This window comes from Pongo abelii, chromosome 9, assembly GCF_028885655.2.
Source record: "Pongo abelii isolate AG06213 chromosome 9, NHGRI_mPonAbe1-v2.0_pri, whole genome shotgun sequence".
NCBI lineage: Eukaryota > Metazoa > Chordata > Mammalia > Primates > Hominidae > Pongo > Pongo abelii.
This window is the reverse complement of record NC_071994.2, coordinates 133,432,722-133,454,743: the sequence shown is the minus strand read 5'-3', so window position 1 is coordinate 133,454,743 and position 22,022 is coordinate 133,432,722. Positions and strand designations below refer to the sequence as shown.

Below are 22,022 nucleotides of genomic sequence, written 5' to 3'. Positions count from 1 at the left end.
AAAGACTTCATCTTACATTTTATAGGGCACTTTGCCAACAGGGACAAGACGTTTTGCTTAATAAATAAAGACTACATCCAACCAGACAAGGGAACACGCAAGCACACTACTTCACTGTTGGTCCACAGGACTCTGTGGCCATAAAAAGAGCAGGACTTCGGCAGCTCGAGATGCCCTCTTCACTGACACCGTTTTGCTGTCACTCATGATAAGCACCCAGCATCTGCCAACGAAGGCTCTGCCAACATCAGAAACTCTTCCCGGCAAGACCGACAAATGACCCAGCTCACACTAGGAGACTCTTTTTATCTTCGCGGCTCTTCCTGGACTGGTTTGTTAACCCTTTTTCCTATCCCCTTTCTCTTGATGTTAAATGTCACTTTGATGTGGAATGTTTAATCTATACTTTTATGTATTGGTTAAGAATATTATTATGTATAGTTTGCAATATTGACTGGAGTGGTTTGAGCCTGTATGCCTGAGGCTGTGACTACGGAGTGAACAGGAAGTACTAAGGAGAGCTGTCTCTTTGGGAACTCCATGCGGCTCGTGCCTTGTGTGATTGAAGTTGCATCAATAAGTCTGACCTTGTGGAAAGACACAAAGGTGCATGGACCTGGTTAGGACCTCGCACCGCTCATGAGAACTGGCACAGTCAGCTTACTGGGCGTAGTTGGCATAGTCGATGCTAAGGCCAAAGCCTCCACTAAAACTTAAATTAGAAATCAAGCCGTTTGAAAAAACAAACTGCCACCCTCTTCAAAAAGAGACGTCATCTCACTTCACCTTGAAAGTCTGGCTCCCTGAGGAAAACCTCAGGTGATGAGGTTCTTCACCCAGGTCCTGTAGCTCCAAGAGCTGACAAGGTCTTGGCTGATGCCAGGCTAGGAAGCTAGTGGGGCCAGAAAGGCTCATAGCAAGCATGGTCTCAACTTAGGAGATGGCGATTGGCAAAATAAAAAAAAATTTTTTTTTGAGACGGAGTTTCGCTCTTGTCTCCCAGGCTGGAGTGCAATGGCGCCATCTCGGCTCACCACAACCTCCACCTCCCAGGTTCAAGCGATTCTCCTGCCTCAGCCTCTCGAGTAGCTGGTATTACAGGCACCTGCCACCACGCCTGGCTAATTTTTGTATTTTTAGTACAGACGGGGTTTCACCGTGTTTGCCAGGATGGTCTCGATCTCTTGAACTCGTGATCTGCCCGCCTCAGCCTCCCAAAGTGCTGGGATTACAGGCGTGAGCCACCGCGCCCAGCCTAAAAACAAATTTTTAACTGGGCTGAAAGAAGAGGAAGCCAATTATTGCATAACCCCCACTCATCCGGTTGGCTAAGGTGGGAAATCAAACCATTGCCCAAATAGAGTTGGAAGTCAGAAAGACTCCCCGTATGACCCCCTGAGGATGTACAGTCAGACTTGAGGACCCTAAAAATGTTAAGCCCCCCCAGGCATGGTGGCTCACGCCTGTAATCCCAGCACTCTGGGAGCCCAAGGCAGGTGGATCACGAGGTCAGGAGATCGAAACCATCTTGGCTAACACGGTGAAATCCCATCCCTACTAAAAATACAAAAAATTAGCCAGGCGTGGTGGTACGGGCCTGTAGTCCTAGCTACTCGGGAGGCTGAAGCAGGAGAATCACTAGAACCCAGGAGGCAGAGGTTGCAGTGAACCGAGATCGCGCCACTGCACTCCAGCCTGGGTGACAGAGTGAGACTCCGTCTCAACAAAAAAAAAAAAAAAAAAAAAAAAAAAGTTAAGCCCAAAAGAAAAAATCCCTGCACTTTTAACGCAAAGTATCTCACAGATTGCCAGACGGGCAAACAGCCAGCTCAAATAATTTTAAGGAAAAGTAGGCCGGGTGCGGTGGCTCAAGCCTGTAATCCCAGCACTTTGGGAGGCAGAGGCAGGTGGATCACGAGGTCAGGAGATCAAGACTATCCTGGCTAACATGGTGAAACCCCATCTCTACTAAAAATACAAAAAATTAGCCGGGCATGGTGGTGGGCACCTGTAGTCCCAGCTACTCGGGAGGCTGAGGCAGGAGAATGGCGTGAACCCGGGGGGAGGAGCTTGCAGTGAGCCGAGATCGCGCCACTGCACTCCAGCCTGGGCAACAGAGCAAGACTCCGTCTCAAAAAAAAAAAAAAGACAAGAGAAAAAAAGGAAAAGTAAATCCCTGTCAGGGGTAACTTTTATGGAGGAACCCCTGGGACCAAAGGAACCTCCTGCAGAGAACTTAAGAGATTACAGTGACCTTGGGGTGGGTATATACAGCAAGACCTATAATAACTAGAAAAAGAGGTACCAATGATAACTACGAGAATCACAGTCCTCAGGACACCAGTGGGGAAAGAGAATACACCACAGCAGAGTTACTGAAACTGAGAACAGATTTTTGCCAAAGACAGAGCACAGATGCAGACTGGCCCCTCCATCTGTGGGAGAATGCAGCAGACACCATGGTACTATCAGGCACAGAAATGCATCGCATCCCTACACAAGCAGGAACTGTCATGAGCTATTATAAAACTACCAAACCGTAAACCATTAGAACCACAAATCAGCCAAGGCTGGATGTGGTGGCTCACACCTGTAATTTCAGTACTTTGGGAGGCTGAGGCAGGTGGATCACTTGAGGTCAGGAGTTTGAAACCAGCCTGGCCAACATGGTGAAACCCCGTCTCTACTAAAATACAAAATTAGCTGGATGTGGTGGCACACGCCTATAGTCCCAGCTACTCGGGAGGCTGAGACAGGAGAATCGCTTGAACCCAGGGGGTGGAGGTTGCAGTGAGCCGAGATTGCACCACTGCACTCGAGCCTGGGCAAGAAAGAGTGAGACTCCAGGCCAGGTGTGGTGGCTCATGCCTGTAATCCCACCAGCACTTTGGGAGGCCGAGGTGGGCAGATCACCTGCGGTCAGGAGTTTGAAACTAGCCTGACCAACATGGAGAAACCCCGTCTCTACTAAAAATACAAAAAATTAGGCGGGTGTGGTGGCACATGCCTGTAATCCCAGCTACTCGGGAGGCTGAGGTAGAAGAATCACTTGAACCTGGGAGGCGGAGGTTGCGATGAGCCAAGATTGTGCCATTGCACTCCAGCCTGGGCAACAAGAACAAAACTCCATCTCAAAAACAAAAAGAGAGAGAGAGAGAAAGAGAGAGAGGAAAAGAAAAGACAAAAGAAAACAGTGATATTCCATCTCAAAAAACAAACAAACAAACAAAAAAAAACACCAATCAGTCAAGATATGTTCTAGCCCTCTGGGACTGGATCACATCAGCCTGGAGATCTGTCCACCCATATTTAGACCCAGCAAAATCTGGAGACGGACTTAAAAAAATCTAACACAAGGCCAAACGAATCCAAAAAAATCAGCTATCTTAGGGATGGCATGTGATAGATACAATGAATTTGCCATTCCGCTTGAAATTCCAATCATAAATGAAATTCAGAGAACACTTCTGTTAGGAGCACCACCTAACCTGCAGTTCTCCTACATGATTGCTCTCTTGGCATGCAGAGCCATGCAAGATATACTAGACTTATAATTATCAGGAACCCATAAGGTAACATTTATGGCAAAACCTGAAAAACATACCAAGAGAAAGGGGATAGGAAAAAGGGTTAATGAACCAGTCCAGGGAGAGCCACAAAGACAAAAAAAAATCTGGGCTGGGCTAGGCTGGCTGGTTCATCAGTCTTTCAGGGAAGAGTCTGTAACATGGGCAGAGCCTTTGGCAGTGGATGTTGGGTGCTTATCACCAGTGACAGCAGAGGGTGAACTGCCAAAGTCCTGCTCTTTTTATGGCCACAGAGTCCTCTGGTGAGGACTACAGTGGAGGAGTATGCTTGTCTGTTTGGATGCAGTCTTTAAATTTATCAGCAAAACACCTTGTCCTTGTTGGCAAAGTGCCCTATGAAATGTAAGATGAAGTCTTTTTCTAAGATGAGTTACTTACGTCAAGGGTGGTTCTATACGGGTAGTTGGTAATAACTTCCACCCCCACCCCCACCCCACACCCACACACCCCACCCCCCAGGAGAAGCAGCAGAGGGCCCAGGAAAGCAACACTGGATTTGGAGTCAGACAGATTTGGGTTCAAAATTCAGCTCTGCCGCACTTTCAGCTATCTGGGTTTTTGATAAATTATCCTCTCTTAACCCTTTTTTCATCTGAAAATGAAGCCTAGCTGCTGTAAGAATTAGACGTGATATTTATTGAAAACACCTACATGGCACAAAGATGTCCAAAAATAATGAGTGTATTTGCTGTGGTCACCGCCCCCCTCATCTGGCTGTGGGCCCCCGGGAGGAGGGATGGGACAATCCCTTGGGAGACCTCAGAGGTGGAAGAGCAGCTCCTGGGGCTGCAGCCTGTGGGCAGACTCTCTCCTCCTGCTGCTGTGGGTCTGTCTGGTTTTGAATCCCTAACTTGTCTTAAGGAATGATCCAGAGACCCTCTGTGTCCTGCTCCTGCTTCAAGCCAATTGTTTCATTATTTTCCGGCTCTGCAAAAAAAGTATTTGAAACAAGGTTTTCACTGTTTTAAAAAATGTTTTTGGAAACTACCAGAAGCTTGATGTGTAAGCTGAGGCCCAGAGCATGCTGCGACCTGGCCAGCACTCTCTGGTCTTGTGGGGTAAACCACCCATGGGTGCAAGTGGGTAGGGACACCCTGGCTGGCCTTCTTCTCTCTCCCACAGAGAGTAGACAGAGGGGCTGCAGAGAAGCGGGACAGCAGCGGAGCCCTCCTGGAGCCGTGGGTCGGGACAGAGTGACAAGGGCGGGTAAATGTGGGCCAGCCAAGGATTGGCTCCTGGGCTCCTGGAAAGACCTGCCAGGTCGCTCCCCACTAAGGCCCACACAGTAGACTTGTGCTGTTAAGGTCTTTCATTTTTTTTGTGGCGGGGGGGTGTTTGATTTTTTTTTTTTTTTTTTTTTTTGAGACAGAGTCTCGCTCTGTCGTGCAGTCTGGAGTGCAGTGGCACCATCTTAGCTCACCACAACCTCCACCTCCCAGGTTCTAGCGATTCTCCTGCCTCAGCCTCCCGAGTAGCTGGGACTACAGGCACCCGCCACCACGCCTGGCTAATTTTTGTATTTTTAGTAGAGACAGGATTTCGCCATTTGGCCAGGCTGGTCTCGACTCCTGACCTCAGGTGATCTGCCTGCCTCTGCCTCCCAAAGTACTGGGATTACAGGCGTGAGCCACCACGCACAGCCTTTCATTTTGTTTTGAAGTTTGAATCTGAACTCCAGCTGCTCCACCAAACCAGAGGGAGGAATGGGACTGCCTGGCTTTTGGCAGATGGGTAAACAGTGAGTGGAGAAATTAAAATCAAAGAGAGACGGTAGGTAGGCCTCAGTCATTAGAAGGAATTAGCTAACTATGTTCTATTTGGAAGGCCATAAGTGGTTATTAACCCACTTTTAAGAGGGGAAAACTGAGGCACAGAGAAAAGTATTTGCCCCAGCAGCTCAGGGCTCTCAGTCCTGACCACTCGCCTGGTTACGCCAAACCCTCCCCTGCACTGGCTCCCCAGAAAGGAAAGAAGAGACTTGTGTCAGGCAGTCCTCACTGAAGCTGGTTCTTTGCCCTCCTGTAGGGTCCCATTGCGGATGTGTGAGGCTTGTACAGAGCACCCTTGACATAAATAACTCCATCTTAGAAAAAGACCTCATCTTATGTTTCACTTTGTCAACAGGGACAAGATGTTTTGCAAATAAATAAACATGGCATCCAACCAGACAAGGACATACACAAGCACACTCCTCCACTGTCTGTCCTCAGTAGAGGACTCTGTGGCCATAAGAAAAGGACAGCCACGGCCGGGCTTGGTGGCTCACGCCTGTAATCCCAGCACTTTGGGAGGCCAAGGCAGGAGGATCATGAGGTCAGGAGATCGAGACCATCCTGGCTAACATGGTGAAACCCCATCTCTACTAAAAATACAAAAAATTAGCTGGGTGTGGTGGCGGGCACCTGTAGTCCCAGCTACTCTGGAGGCTGAGGCAGGAGAATGGCGTGAACCCGGGAGGCGGAGCTTGCAGAGGACAGCCGGGCACAGTGGCTCATGCCTGGAATCCCAGCACTTTGGCAGGCTGAGATGGCAGGATTGTTTGAGCCCTGGAGTTTCAGACAAGCCTGGGCAATGCAGTGAGACCCCATCTCTACAAAATTTTTTTTAAAAATTAGCTTAGCATGGTGACACAGCTACTCAGTGGGCTGAGGTGGGAGGATCACTTGAGCCTGGGATGTCAAGGCTGCAGCGAGCTGTGATCACGCCACTGCACTCCAGCTTGGGCAACAGAGCAAGACCCCGTATCAAAAAAAAAAAAAAGGCAACCAAAAGAAACAAAAAACAAAACAAGAGAAAAGAGCAAGACTTCAGCAGCTTGAAATGGCTGTCTTAATTGACACTCTCTTGCTGTCACTCGTGATTAGCACCTAGCATCTGCCAGCGAAGGCTCTGCCAACATCAGAAACTCTTCCCCACGAAACCAACAGACTGCCCAGGCCAGGGCAGGGGGTCTTTGTCTTCGTGGCTCTCCCTGGACTGGTTCATTAACCCTTTTTCCTAACCGCTTTCTCTTGATGATAAGTGTTACTTTGATGTGAGATGTTTAATCTATACATTTATATATTGATTAAGTATATGATCATGTATGACTTGCAATGTTGACTGACTTGTGGAGTGGCTTCAGCCTGTGTGCCCGAGGCTCTGCCTCCTGAGTGAACAGGAAGTACTAAGGAGAATTGTCTGTTTGGGAACTCCATGTGGCTAGTGGTGTTTATGATTGAAATTGCATCAATAAAAGTCTGACCTTGTGGAAAGACACAAACGTGCAGGGACCTGGTTGTCTTTGACCTTGCCACTCACGAGACCCCCGCAATATTGCAGAAAAGCGAACTGAAGCCCAGAGAGATCATGCTCTGCAGATCCACCAAGCCTACCTCTGAGTATTTATCCAAAGGAAGGAATTGAAACCAGGATCTGAAGAGAGAGCTGCATCCCATGCTCACTGCAGCACTGTTCACAGAAGCCAAGATGTGGGAACAACCTAAGCGCTCCTTAGCGAATGAATGGATACACAAAAGGTGGTCCATACATTCAATAAGAGACCTTGTATTAAGTGTTCTTATCACAAAATAGTAATTATTATTATAAATAAATAGAATAATAGATAAAGAGGGCAGGAGGAAACTTTGGAAGGTGATGGGTATTTTGCAGCCTAACTTATGGGATGGTATCACTGGTGTTTCCATACGTCCACACTCATCAGGTTGTACATATTAAATAGAAACAAAAGAAACAAAAAACAAGAGAAAAGAGCAGGACATCAGTAGCTTGAAATAGCTGTCTTAATTGACACTATCTTGCTGTCATTCGTGATAAGCACAACAGCGGTATCATCCGTGGATCTTATTCAGATTTCCCATTTCACTGCTACTCATGTGAATATTAAGTTCCATTCTGTCATTGCTATCATAGACCCCTGTCTCTAATGTCACAAAAAGGTACAGCTTTTTGTGTATCAATCATACCTCAATAAAGTAGTCTAAATCAATAAATACGGTGTTGATTTCAAAAAAAAACAAACAAAAAAAAAGGAACACTCTGCAAAACTCTATCTACTACAAAACCCACTTCTTGGGCCCAAGAGACGGGCCCCTGCTGTGTCCACCACTGTATATGGGTTGTCACTCCTTCAACATTGGTCTAAGGGCACTGGCTCCCCCAACTCTGACGTTGGCTCTAGCCAGAAAGGCCCCCAAGCCTTTTAGGAACCGAGAGGTTCCTAGGTAGACCCATCTGCCTGCTCAGAATGGCTGGGCTCCCCTACCACCTACCGAACCCTGCCTGCCCTCAAGCACACAGGCCAAAGCTGAGCCTTGCCAGGAATCCTCCCGGGACCACAACAAGCCACAGTACTTTCTCCCTGGGGCCTCACCTCTCCCCCAACCTGCACCATGCTGGGTGGACCAGGAAGTCCTGGCTGGTCACAGTGCCCCGGTTTCCTCTTCTTACTGCTTCTCTCCCTCCCCCTCCAGCCTCGACCTTGCCCAGAGTTAGCACTTGATTGATTAATTGATGGGTTGATGGAAGGTCTTCTCTCCCCATAGCCAGACTTAGGCAGCCTCCCCAGGGCAGGCTGGAATAATCCGCCGGTTGCCAAGTGCCCTCAAACAAGAAGGGTAGAAAATACTCAGTCCACACCTCAGGGCTCTGCTGACAGTCCCCCAGGCTCTCTGGGGTCAGACCTGGCCTGGCCACCCACTGTCCTCAGGCCCCATTTAAGGTTGGACTTTGCCAGATCTCTCCTGGTCCTCAATTCAGTGTGTTGCCCCGAAAACACACACACCAGGACATAACCTCTTTTGCCAATTCTAGCCGGAAAATTCCATCTCTGCCTCTCCGATCCCACTAAGTTTGCACCAGCCCTCTCCTTATGTGCCAAAGACCTACTTCCCGGCCCAGCCGCCCCACCTTCCTCCTGCCCCAAGTCAGCGGACTCAGAGCAGAAGCATCTGCCTGCAGCAGCAAAACCAGGCAGATCCCCCAAAACCTGACAAGAGAAACAAGAGGTGCAGCCAGCACCTCGTAACTTCTTTTCATTCATTTTCTTGACTTTTTATTAAATCCACATTCTGATTTCACGAGCTAGTGTGCCTTTTATTACTGACATTTTTATGGAGATACTTGTAGATTCCCATACAGTTGTAGGAAATCATACTGAGATCCTTGTACAGCTTGCCCAGTTTCTCCCAGTAGTCACACCTCATAAAACTATATCATAATACCACAACAGCAGTATCATCCGCGGATCTTATTCAGACTTCCCGTTTCACTGATACTCACTTGAGTATTAAATTCCATCTATGTCATCGCTAGCATAGTCGCCTGTCTCTAGCATCACAGTCAACATTTTGAACAGCTCCAACACGAGGATGCCCATGGCTTTCTGTAACCACAGCCACCTCCCTCCTGCCCCCAACCCCTTCAGCTCCACAATCGCTAATCTGTCCTCTACTGCTAACATGGTGTCATTTCAAAAATTATGTTATATAGGATGGGCGTGGTGGCTCACGCCTGTAATCCCAGCACTTTGGAAGGCCAAGGCGGGTGGATCACCTGAGGTCAGGATTTCGAGACCAGCCTGGCCAACATGGCGAAACCCCATCTCTACTAAAAATACAAAAATTAGCCGGGTGTGGTGGCACGCACCTGTAATCCCAGCTACTCGGGAGGCTGAGGCAGGAGAATCGCTTGAACCCAGGAGGCGGAGGTTGCAGTGAGCCCAGATCACACCACTGCACTCCAGCCTGGGACAGAGCAAGACGCTCTCAAAAAAAAAAAAATCCAATATGTTATATAAATAAATAATGTGGTATGTATGGGACTGTTGGCTTTTTTTTAACTGCACAAAATTCCCTGGAGGTCCTTCAAGTCGTTGCATCCATCAGCTTGTTCCTTTTCAGTGCTGAGTCGTATTTCATGGCATGGAGGTGCCACCGTCTGTTTCTGACTTGGTGGACCCAGGGATCTGCAGAAGCCAGTGGGAAAAACCCAAGCCCTCCTGCAGCCTCTAGAACTGGTTAGGATCTAAAACACTCTTCCACGGCTACAAATCTGAGCACCTGTTTTGGGGAAAGGACCAACTATGCAAACAGGGGTCCCCACCCCCAGGGGAGGGCACCAGGAGGTCTGTGTCCTCTATTAGAACCAGACTCTGTCCTGGGGGAATAGGATACAAGCGAGGGGAAAACTGCTGGATCTACCCTTGAAATTGGATTCTCAGAGCTGGGACATATTCTACAGGTCATGTCACCCACCTCTCATCCCCGCGGGACCATCCTTTTGGAAGAAATAGCATTTTCCTTAGTACCAGTATTAGGAAGCTCTTCCTTCCACCAAGTGTGATCAGCACCGCTATCACCTCTGCACTAATTAGCACTGCAACAGAACCAGCCTAGTTTCCCCACTCAGGAGACGCTCCAGTGGAAGCTCTACATCAGTGCTCGTGTGCTCTCTCAGTCTGCACCTCCTCTGGCTAAACATGCTCAACTCCTCTGATCATTCAAACAAAATGTTTCCTAAACCCTGGCCATCTGGTTCAATCTCACCCTTAGTCATCTTCCCTTGAAGACACCGTTTCCAGAATTCACCAGCATAACCCACAAGAGGTCTGACTAGTGTGGCCTCCACAGGGTCTGCTTGCCAATTACCTTCCTCATTCTCTTTGCTCTTTTTCTATTAATTGTCCAACGATGCATTCAAGTAACACACCCAAACAATAAAATGATTAAAATAAGAAGACGGAAAGAATGATATGTTCCCTTGATGAAAGCTTATAAGGCAATCAAAAATGGTTTTTCGAAAAGTAGATAATGACATGGAAAAGCTATTATCTAAGATAGAATGTTAAATGAAAAAAATAGGCTGGGCACGGTGGCTCATGCCTGTAATCCCAGCAATTTGGGAGTCCAAGGCAGGCAGATCACTTGAGGCCAGGATTCACTTGAGGGCAGATCACCATATGGGCCAGGCTGGCCCATCTCTACTAGTAGAGATGGCCCCCATCTCTACTAAAAATACAAAAATTAGCCTGGCGCAGTGGCGCACACCTGTAATTCCAGCTACTTGGAAGGCTGAGGCAGGAGAATTGCTCAAACCCGGGAGGCAGAGGTTACAGTGAGCCAAGATCGCGCCACTGCACTCCAGCCTGGGCAACAGAGCAAGACCCTATCTCAGAAAAAAAAACAAATAGTCACTCCTGCCCTTCAAAACTCAGCTCAGGCATCTCCTTGGAGTAATTCTGGGAGATATCTCTCCAACACCTCCCTCCCAGACTCCTGTGATAGGGGAGGGAAGGGGGTCTGCCTTGCTCCACAAATCTAGCATGAGGTACGATATCTAATAAATGTTTAATAAGTTCATTAATAAAATCACGTCTTTACTGCAGAGTGGAATTAGTGATGACTCCATTTGTGGGAGAATAGGTGTGCACACAAACAGCAGAACACGCACACAAGACTTGTGGGAGAATATAAACAAAACTATTTATAGAGGCTCTAAAATCTGGGAGAGGGAATTTCAGAGGAGTTTCACATTTTACACTGTACATTTCTATATTGCGTGACTTCAAAAAGAAAAGCTTCCTAAATGTGGTAATGAGGAAAAAATTTTTTTAGAAAACACGCATACGCAATACCAAATTGTTAAAATGTCTTTGTAGGGGTGTTTGTGTCATTTTTATTAAAAAAAAATTTTTTTTTTTGAGACTGGGTCTCGCTCTGTCACCCAGGCTGGAGTGCAATGGCACAATCTCGGCTCACTGCAACCTCCACCTCCCAGGTTCAAGTGATTCTCCTCTCTCAGTCTCCCGAGTAGCTAGGATTACAGGTGCCCACCACCATGCCTGGCTAATTTTTGGATTTTTAGTAGAGATGGAGTTTCACCATGTTGGCCAGGCTAGTCTTGAACTCCTGACCTCAAGTGATCCATCTGTCTTGGCCTCCCAAAGTGCTGGGATTACAGGCTTGAACCACCGCGCCCGGCCTCATTTTTTAATTCTTACTACTTATCTGAGTTGGCCAAGTTTTTCTTAAATATGTATATATTAGCCTTTCAATAATAACTTTAAAAGGTATAACCAAATAAAAACATGGGGGGAAGAAAGCACACTTCGACTTTGGGCAGTCACACTTCCATGCCTGGTCTCTCCTGGGCCCGCTGTCAACTCAGAACTCTGGGTCTCGTGGTTTCTGCTCCACGGTTGAGGGAAGTGGTTCGGTGAGCGAAGCACTGACTCCTGACCCAGACGGTTGCGTTCTGTCCAGCGCAGCCTATCAGACAGGCTGTCCAGATGCTCTGACTCATAATCAAGTCATACAAGGTATCAGCCTTTCCCTCCCAGCTGGTGTCATCTGCGGAGCTGATAGGCAAATGCCCCAAGTCATCATCTGAGCTGTTACTAAATAAGAAATGGCACAGAACCCAGGAAGGGGTGACGAGCAGCCTGAGGTCACCACCCAAAGTGACATGGATTCAAGAACAGACCCCGCCTTAGGCACAGCCTTTCAGTCAGACACAAGCCTACCAGACCTTCAATCCTCCAGCGCCCAGGGCTCCATACGCGGCAGACAGGAGGCCAATAAAACACCTTGTCCAAGAAACAAGTGGTGTGTGCACAACGACCAACTAGATACATTGAACCATAGACAGCAAGGAGGGGAAAGAGGCGTGAAAAGTGATTTGTTGGCAGAGGTGAGTGAATTGGTTTTCATTTGAAAACTTCCACCATAATTTTTAATCATATGTATGATACATAAAGCTACCTCTATGTAAAGCCTGTTGAAATCATATCTCCAGCTGTGCTCCTGGTCCACCAGCTAAGGAACCTCATCAAAAGGGGAAACCAGACAAGTTGGTCTATGATGTTTGTAGCACACCAGCACTGGCACCAGGTGATCACCACTTCCTTTTTATGTGCTCACAGCTCTCTGGTGAATAACGTGTTCTAGCAGTTTGCTGGGGATACGCAACCTTCACCATCATCTCAGGAATACAATTTTATAATGGCATCATGGTGAGCTCCCAGGCTTTGAAGTTGCGCAGATCTAAGTTTGAATTCTTGCTCTACTTCTTACTGCCTTTACACAAACCCTTTGAGCCTCAGTATTCTCATCTGTGAACTGGGCATTTTTTTCCCACATAGCTGTTGTGAGGATAAAGTGAGGTCATGAATTGAAGTGCAGATATTTAGTGAAAGGTAGAAATAACTGTCATCACATTCTTCTCCACCCTTTCAACATCACCACCACCATCATCATCCCCACCACCACCTCAGCATCACCAACGTGGGCCAAAGAGAGTCAAAGGATCCAAGATTTTGATCAGTTAGCCGACTGTCACAGGATTCAGGGGAAAATCCCAAAATATTGCTAAGCCCAGGCAGAATAGGGAAATTCTGAAAATATGAGCATCTGAAACAGAATTTTTAGCAGGGAGCTGCTTCTGGAAAGATTCTTAACAAAGCAAAAAGGGCAACTACTATCCATGAGCTCTGAGCAAACCCCAAACACACTTCTCACCACTGCCAACCAGGCCAGGCTAAGAACTCTGAGAATTCCATACGTTTCTATTCCCATCCTACCAAATGGTTTCTACAATTTAGTCCCAGGCATCTCAGAAACATCCTGAGGAGAGAAATCCAGTTTCTTACCCAAATCTGATGAATTCTCAACCTTTAGTATTCCATCCCCTCCTGAGCCCTGTGGGCTGACAGCCCTGTTTCGCATGTCACAGCCCACATACGATACAACAGGGCCAGACTACCTGGGCTTCAATCCAGATTCCGCCACTGTTTTGCTCTGCGACCTCAGGCAAGTTATTTAGCCTCCCTGTGCTCCATTTTCCTCACCTATAAAAAGGTAATAGCAATAAGGCTGGGCTGGGCATGGTGGCTCACGCCTGTAATCTCAGCACTTTGGGAGGCCGAAGTGGGCAGATCACCTGAGGTCAGGAGTTTGAGACCAGCCTGACCAACATGGAGAAACCCCATCTCTACTAAAAATACAAAATTAGCTGGGCATGGTAGCGCATGCCTGTAATCCCATCTACTCAGGAGGCTGAGGCAGGAGAATCGCTTGAACCCAGGAGGCGGAGGTTGTGGTGAGCCGAGATCATGCCATTGCACTCCAGCCTGGGCAACAAGAGTGAAACTTCATCTCAAAATAATAATAACAATAATAATAAGGTTGGGTGTGGTGGCTCACACCTGTAGTCCCAGCACTTTGGGAGGTTGAGATGGGCAGATCACTTGAGCCCAGGAGTTCAAGACCAGCTTGGGCAACATAGCAAGACCCTGCCTCTACAAAAAATGCAAAAATCAGTCAGGCGTGCTGCACCTGTAGTCCCAGCTACTGAGGAAGCTGAGGCAGGAGGATTGCTTGAGCCTGGGAGATCAAGGTGGCAGTGACCCATGAGTGCACCATCGCACTCCAGCCGGGGTGACAGAGGGAGACCCTGTCTAAAAAAAAAAAAAAGTAATAATAGCAACACTTATCTCTGAGAGGGGTAATACTTGGTCTCAAAGACCAGTAAGACCACATCTTACTTCCCTTCAGCCATGCCTGACCCAGGACTAGGTACAGAGTTAGTTCAATGAAGCTTGGCAGGAAAAAAGACAAACAGCAAGCCATGCTCAATAAATGCTAATGATGATCAGTATTCATGATGATTAGTAGTCTAGACACTCTAGTAATCATCGCACAACATCAGAAGCAACATCATCTTCAGGACCTGGGCTCCCAGGGGACTCTGTCACATTTCCCTTCCTCTTCCAAAGACAACTTCTCTTTTAAGAGAGACATGAGCCACCAGCCTTGGCAGAACCACAGACCAGAGAAGGAACAGACGTTGGGAACTTTAGGGGCACAGTGTTCCGAGGGATAGAGGCCACTGGCCACAGCAGTAGGCAGTCCGGTAGTCTGGTTCCCAGGGAGCAGAGTGAGGGTCAGATAGGGGGAGGGAGCTGTGACTCGTTCTCCTTCCGCAGCCCGTGACAACGTGGCAACAGGCCAGCAGTCGGCTCTGAGCAGATCCACCCTCTGACCATTTCCACTGCGAGCAGGCGAAGGCAGCCACCAAACTAGGGGCATCTTCTCCTCTTCCTCAGTTTTCTCAACTCCTAAACGAGGAATTTCCAGGTGTTCTCAGGACCAAGGCGGAGGGAAGGGTCCAGAAAGTCCCCGGAGAAGGCAGACTTCCGGTCTACTCCAGCAGCTGAAGCCCCACCTATGGGACAATCCTAGCTTCCTGCTGCTTTCTGCCTTCCCAACCCTCTTCCTCACCCACTGCACACACCTGCCCAGCACATGCTTTAGAGAACAAAAAAGGCAGTTCTCTAAAGTTTTATGTGGGCACAGTGGCTCATGCCTGTAATCCCAACTACTTAGAAGTCTGAGACAAGGAGGATCAATCACCTGGACCCAAGAGTTTGAGTCCAGCCTGGGCAACATAGCAAGACCCCCATGTCTAAAAAACAAAACAAAATAAAAGTTTAATTTTCTATGGTGGGAGGGGCAGGGGATGAGAAGGAGAAAGGGATATGCAGCTGGCACACATTTTCTTTTCATAGAAAGAGCTTTCTCCTAGAAGCTGGGTAAAGGGGGGGAATGAAAATCAGAAGGTCTTAGGAAGAGGTCTCTTGCTGGCGAGTAGTTCCTTGAATCCTTGGAGCACTTCCACGTGTTTGGCAGGGCAGCATGGCTCCTCTGCGAGGTCAGGGCCCCACTGACAACCTGGGTTCTCAGCCTCTCGACAGGCGTCCTACTGATACTATATTATCTTCTTGCTTGTCTCAAGTCCCTTTCAACTCAAAAACTCAAGCTGCATCATTTGAACACCACACTGCAACCTACAAAGGGCTTTCATGTAAAGTATCCCTCTTAATCCTTTCAACAAACCTGGAACATATATGTCATCCCCATTTTATAGCCACAGAAACCAAGGCTTAGAGATATTGGGTAACATCTCTGAGATCACGTGGCTAGACAAGGCGGCCCCGGGTCTTCGCTGCATGTTACCTCCTGCCACCACATCACAGATGCCTGCAGCCCCAATTTGCTGACCTGGTCCTTCCAGCCTGGGTTAGAGAGATGCCATGTGCTCACCCAGTGCGTATCCAGAAGCTAGTACTCATGAGTCAGAATTTAGTTCCCTGTATCCCACACTACCTTGAGTGGTCCCAAGGACAGGGGCTGTGAGTCTAGGGTCTTCCTCACTGCTATTTCCCAGCACCTGGCACAGGTTCAGTCAGTGGGTTACCTAGCAGATATTGTTATGTGAATGAATGCCTGAATGGTTGACCAATTAACAAGCAGGTGACTCTCTAAATAGCAAGAGTTTTACACCATAGCCCCTAGACATCTGATTTTGGCCACACAACATCCGATTTTTCCAACCTTGGTCTCTGGATGCCTAAGGGATTCTGAGTCTTACCTAGGGCAATCGTGATCTGAGAAGGAACCAGTAGATGTCAAGGCAGCTTCATATTCACCATCAAATACTCAACAGGAATCAAGACCCTCAGGAAGGCAGGCTTCCTGGTTCTCGTTAATGGCCATAAGAAGTGGCATCTCTTTCCCTGCTTGCTCGCAGGCAGGGCTCACACCATCCCCAGATGCAGTAACGTGCATCAGGACTCTGAAGGCCATGCAGAACACTTGATGGGAGCAGCAGGGGTGGGGCAGGGGCGGCGCAACCAGCCTTGAGAAGGGGACAGCCAGATACAAATACCACCAAACAAGGGTGCAGGGATGGATGCAACTGGGGACAAGGAACCCAGAAACAACAGTACCCTGTGGGCCAGGCTCTGCTGACCCAGATAGTAAACCCAGGGGCAGCAGCCACACCTCCCGACCAGGGATGGAGATTCTAGCTGCAAACACACACTACAAGGTGATCCCAGGGACTGGGATTTCTGGTGAGGCCAGGGATGGGAGGAATCTGCAAGACATGGAAATGAGCCAGGGATGGGAGGAATCTGCAAGACATGGAAATGAGCTTTGGCCAACTTCCTCTGGACACTCCGCCTCGCAGCTAACTTTGGCATTCGTCTCTTAGTTTTGCTCTCAAGACTGGATGTTCTTTAAAGGAAACAACCACATCTTACTGGTCTCTGAGAGCCTTCCCTTCACCCATGCCTGACCCAGGACTAGGTATTGAGTTAGTTCAATAAAGCTCGGCAGGAGAAAAGACAAAGAGCAAGCCATGAGAAGGAAAATGGCAGAGGGAGAAGGAACAGCCCAAGGGCGCAGAGAGCAAATGAGCTTCGCAGAGGAGGAGGAAATGAGCAGGGACGGGGGAAACTAAAGCCAGGGCAAGACAAGTCTGCTGAATGTGGGATCCTGGGGGTGAGTGGAAGGTGAGCGCCAGCCTGGCCACTTGTCGGGTGGTGAGATGGCTCAGAGAGGTGGCTGGACCACACGACCAGGAAGAAGACCCTGCTTTCCCCGTGTGGGCAGGAGAGTCCTAGAAAGGGAAGTCAGGAAGAACAAACTTGGGGTGGGGGCACCGGACTGCCCCGAAATAACAAATTCCAAACAGCAGGATCTCTGCTGAAGAGGCAGGGAGTCTAGAGCCCCAAGTAGGCAATTAGCAAGGACACAAACACAGCAATTACAGCAAGGAAGAGAAGGTGAATCTGCCTCACAGCAGGGCACAGGCACAGCCAGGGGAAGGGCCCAAGCCTTCAGGTCCACTGGAAGCTTTCCTCCTTGTTGAGGGTGAAAAGTGGAGAAAATAGCAGAGCCCAGCCCCAGGTCCTGTCTGTGGTGCAGGCAGCCTCCAAAGCCCCAGCGTTTGATTTTCTGCAAGCTCCCTGGGTCGGGATGGTGCTCGGACAAAAGGAATTGATCTGAGACAGCACCAAAATCAGGCCTGACTCAGGGAGCAACGGCAGAGGCTATGGAGCCCAGGGGCACCCAGGAGGAGGGGAGAAAGTGAGGGTTGGCAGGGCAGGGAGGCCATCATTTGCAGAGGAGCAAAACTCTCTGCCAAACAGCCCCTGCCTCTCAGCGCCGCCCTGACCTGGTATGGCCTGGCCTTCCAGGAAACCTGGGGGTCTGCGTTGGACAGAGAGGGTAGAGACCTGGCTGCTGGTCCCGCCCGGGCACTACCACCTAGGTGGGTCGGTCAATGAAGTTACTAGCGACCCATCCCCAACTCCATACAGGAACATGTAATCATTTTGAGATCTTTCAATAGGTCTTTCATTGTTCTTTCTGCCAAAGAAGAGCTTCCTGTTTCGGTACTTTGCAAAAGGCTCAAGGCATGTATGTGTTCCCAAATCCCTTCCCATACAGCCGCCTTCCCAAAGGGCTCCATCCCCTCTCGAGAAGCCCAGGCAAGCCCAACTCTGGAGTTCTTAGCTCCAGCCCCTATGGCAGCCAAAGCCCCGGCCTCCCAGTTGTCCTCTGCGAGGTCCCAAAGCGCCTTTTGACGGGGAAGGCGAGAGACAAAAGAAACTTTCTGCAGAGGCCAAGGATGGCTGAGACTCCAAACCCTCCTGAAATTTCACTTCCTCCCAAATAACCCCACTCCGAGCCCCTGGTTTCTTCCGGATGTTCACTAACAGCGCGAGAGTCATGGAGGGGCCGAGACGGAGCCCCTTTTTTCAACTCAGGGAAAGGACCGAGGGCGCGGGAAGGCCCAGGGGCTTCCCGCCTCCCTCTGACGGGGCGCAGCCGGTCCGGTACCAAAGGTCCGGCCAGCCCCGCCCGCCCGCGGCCCGGCACCCGCTGAACAGGAAATTCCACCTGTGCGCCCAGAGCTCGGCCACCGACGGACACGCCAGGGGAGCCGGCCGAGCCCAGCGCCGCGCTGCAGGGTCGGGCGGGCGGAGCTTCCCAGCGCCCCGGGTCCCCGGCCCGCGCTCACCTCGTGCCGCGAGCTGTACTTGAGTCCCGCGCCGAAGTCCTTCGGGCCCCCTCCGCCCTTGCGGGCCCGATCGCTCCCCATGGTCCCCGAGGCCGATCGCGGGTCTCAGAGGCGTCGTCCCTGCCGGCGGCCGGCTCCCATGGCCCGCAGGGCGCGGGGCGCGGGGCGCGGGGCGCAGGCGGCGGGGTTCCGGGCAGGCCCAGAGCGCCCGACCGGCGGCAGTGCCCTCGCTCTGGCGCGCTCTCTCTCCCTCTTCCTCTTTCTCCGGCTGCAGCTCCGCTCTCACACTCCGGCCCGGCCCGCGCAGGTAGTTTCAGGGTGTGGCCTCGGCCCGTCCAGCCCGCCGCGCTCGCCTGCGCACCTGCCCGGCTCACCTGCCCGCCCCCGCCGGCCCTGGGGGAGGCTCCTCCCCTCGGCTCTAGGCCTGAAGGTGAGGGGGCCTCACTCGGGTGGTGGTCGCTAAGGCCCTCACCATCACCACGATAGCGTTCACTCACCCCTCCGGCCCTCGCAGGGGCCCCGTCCCGGGAGGGCAGCCCTTTATCCACCTCCTTGATGCCAACCATCTTTTCCCTCCTTCCTCATGCGCCTCCGGCCTCTCCCCTTCACCTTGCTCACTTTGCTACAGGACTAAATCGCATTTATGAACCCCCCAAAACCAAACAGAAACCAGAACCGCCCCTGGCCCAGCCTCCCCGTCGGCTACGCAGCCTCCTGTTCTCCAGGCGAGAGGCGCTTGCTGGCCTCGCCCGGCTACCCTGGGGAGGCCCAGTGACATGAGCTGCGCCACCAGATGCCCTCTGAGCCGTCCCAACGCCCCTCGCCCACTTGCAGCATCTGATGCTTCCTCAAATGCCCCCTTTCCCTGGATTCCGGTCCTCCTTTCTAGTCCTAAATGTCATGATTCCCAAAGTTCTCCCTTCAGTTTCATCCCTTTCTTCTCTAGGCTTTTTCTCTTGGCAGCACGTCTCATCTTACGGCTTCAGACAGGAAAACCTCCCTCCCAGCACAGACACCACCAAGGAGTGCCGGTTCTGCCTTAGCGGTCGCCTGGGGACGTCTCCGTTTATGTTCTACTGTATTCTGTAGCCAAGGAACATTACCAAGCACACACTATGCGCTAAGCACTGTCCTGGGTACAGGGAAACAGGATTGAACAAAATAAAAATCCCTGCTTTGAGATCAACAAGCCCCATCTTCCTTCCCTGACTTGCCCATTTTCCGCTGTTTTCTCTCATTCTAATGGCAGCACTCTCCCAGGCTCAAATCCTGGAATCATCTTTGATTCTCCACCCTGCTTGCATCTCATATCCAATTAGTTCCAAATCTGATCAAGACTCTGCTGATCAGTATAGCCCTTTATTTCCTGCGCATTTAGAAGACCCCTATTCAAGTCCTCAGAGCCCTTTGCCTGGTTAAGAAAGATCTGCCTCTGGGCTGCCACCCTCTGATCTCTCCTACACGTAGCAGTCAGGTAAATCTGAAACCACAGCTCTTTCATGACTTTCCGTGTCTCCTGGATCAAATCCAGCCTCCTTAGCCCAGCTTCACACTCTGCCCTGTCCTCCCTTAACACCGTGCCTCCCAGCATTCCTGTTTGGAGCCCCTCTCTCCAGCCAGGCTTTCTGACCTTGGTACCTTTCCTAAAGCTTTTCATTCCCTGGAAGCTCTTCTCCTTCACACTCACCTCCACATATTGGGTCGAAGTCACCGATGGGGTTTTTTCGTGTTGTTCATTGAGTGTTTTTAGCTCTCTGCCTTCTGGGCACAGGCCAGGGTGTTACTCTCTCTTCTCTGAAGTTAGGTATAGCAGTATGGCTAGCGGTAACCAAGAAAATGTCCAATGAGAGGACACACCACTTGTACATAGCAGCATAAGGAGGCACTGCACAATTCCCTGCTCTCTTCTGAGATTAAACCTCTGTGACCTGTGACCCTAAGTGGCTACAATGACACGCACTGGATATGTAGCATGAATGAGGAGTCAGTCAGCTTTTGGGATATTAAGCCACCAAGAGTTGAGGGTTGTTTGTTATTGCTGCAAACCTCACGCATCCTGACTGATATGCTACCTCCTCCCCAGGAGTTTCCTTCCCTCTCAACCAGAACTAGCTCTATTTGTACCTCTCTCGTGGAGCTCACCACCATTTCATTGCATTTTCTGTCTGTGTCTTAACTGCCTTTGCACCCTCAAAGCTTAGCACAATGACTGACACAATATATTGGGTCAATTTAATTGAAAGAAGAATGAATCTGCTGCCTTCCATCGCATAAAGCATTCCAAAGCTAAACAGAAAATATTTCTAAAAGGCTGGGCGCGTTGGCTCACGCCTGTAATCCCAGCACTTTGGGAGGCTGAGGTGAGTGGATCACCTGAGGTCAGGAGTTTGAGATCAGCCTAGCCAACATATAGTGAAACCCCATCTCTACTAAAAAATACAAAATTAGCTGGGCATGGTGGTGCGTGCCTGTAGTCCCAGCTACTTGGGAAGCTGAGGCAGGAGAATTGCTTGAACCTGGGAAGTGGAGGTTGCAGTGAGCCGGGATCATGCCACTACACTCCAGCCTGGAGCAAGACTCCATCTCTGGAAAAAAAAAAAAAAAAGAAAAAAAAAAAAAGAAAATACACAAAAATAATTTTTTCCTTTGGATTACCAATGGCACAGCATTCTTCAACTAGTGTAAGTGATAGAAAGTAAGCCAAATCCAATGTGACATAAATGAGACGGTACTCCTGACACACAAACCAGCTGTGCTGCTGCAAACACAGTGACTCAGGTCGTCTCCCCACTTCCTAGGGCCTCATCTTTTATCTCGTAGAGCTGGGCACTCAGCGTGATTTGGATGCCGTGTGAATGCAATGCACTGACTGCAAGCGCAGATGAAGAGACAGCGATGCAGGACAAGACCCTTCCCCTAGGATGGCTGCATGGGGATACCTTGCTGAATGCAACCTATGTGTACTCCTGGGATGGAGGAGGCAGTGTAACCATATGTTATTCCATTAATCCCATTTGGTTTAATCCTCAAAAGATTATGAAATGTCAGTGCTTTTTGTTCCTAAATGGTAAGTGAAGGAACCCAAGAGCAGACAGCCTCAAGAATAGGACCAGATTCTCACACTCAGGAGGAGCAAATCCAACTCAAGCCCAGATTTCGGCCTGAGGTCCGTGTCATTTCTCTTCTATAGAAAGAGTGACTCATGACCAAATTACCCAACCTTCACCACCCACTGTGCCTTCTCCACCACCCCCTCACTGGCCCTTCCCCGGCCCCAGCACTACAAAGCTGTCATCACTCCTCTCCAGGGAGCCATCCTCTTCCTGGTTCCAGGACTGCCTGCTGAGAAAGTCACATCTGTGTCCCTGGGACCCCCTCAAGGGCATGTCCAACAAGCCCCTATGTCCTTGCAGCTGGGACCACTTAGAAGGTGTGCAAATGTGGACCTGCCCACAGGCTAAAAGACACTGGCTGAAGCTAGTGACAATGTGGGAGCCAGTGGGGCCATGTGAGGTAGGCCCAGCCCAAGTGTAAAACAGCCAGTGCTCTGCTGCCATCCAAGGCGGGGGG

At 49.9% G+C, this 22,022-nt stretch overlaps 1 protein-coding gene across 1 annotated transcript in view; it reads right to left on the bottom strand.

Moving 5' to 3' along the window:
- ST14 (ST14 transmembrane serine protease matriptase) overlaps positions 1-18,814 on the bottom strand; it is a 51,350-nt gene extending 32,536 nt beyond the window's left edge. The window contains exon 1 of the mRNA XM_002822697.6: positions 18,453-18,814. Coding sequence (XP_002822743.3) covers positions 18,453-18,533 — 81 coding nt within the window. The 5' untranslated portion in view covers positions 18,534-18,814. The remainder of the gene's footprint in view (positions 1-18,452) is intronic.
- Between the last annotated feature and the right edge of the window lie 3,208 nt (positions 18,815-22,022).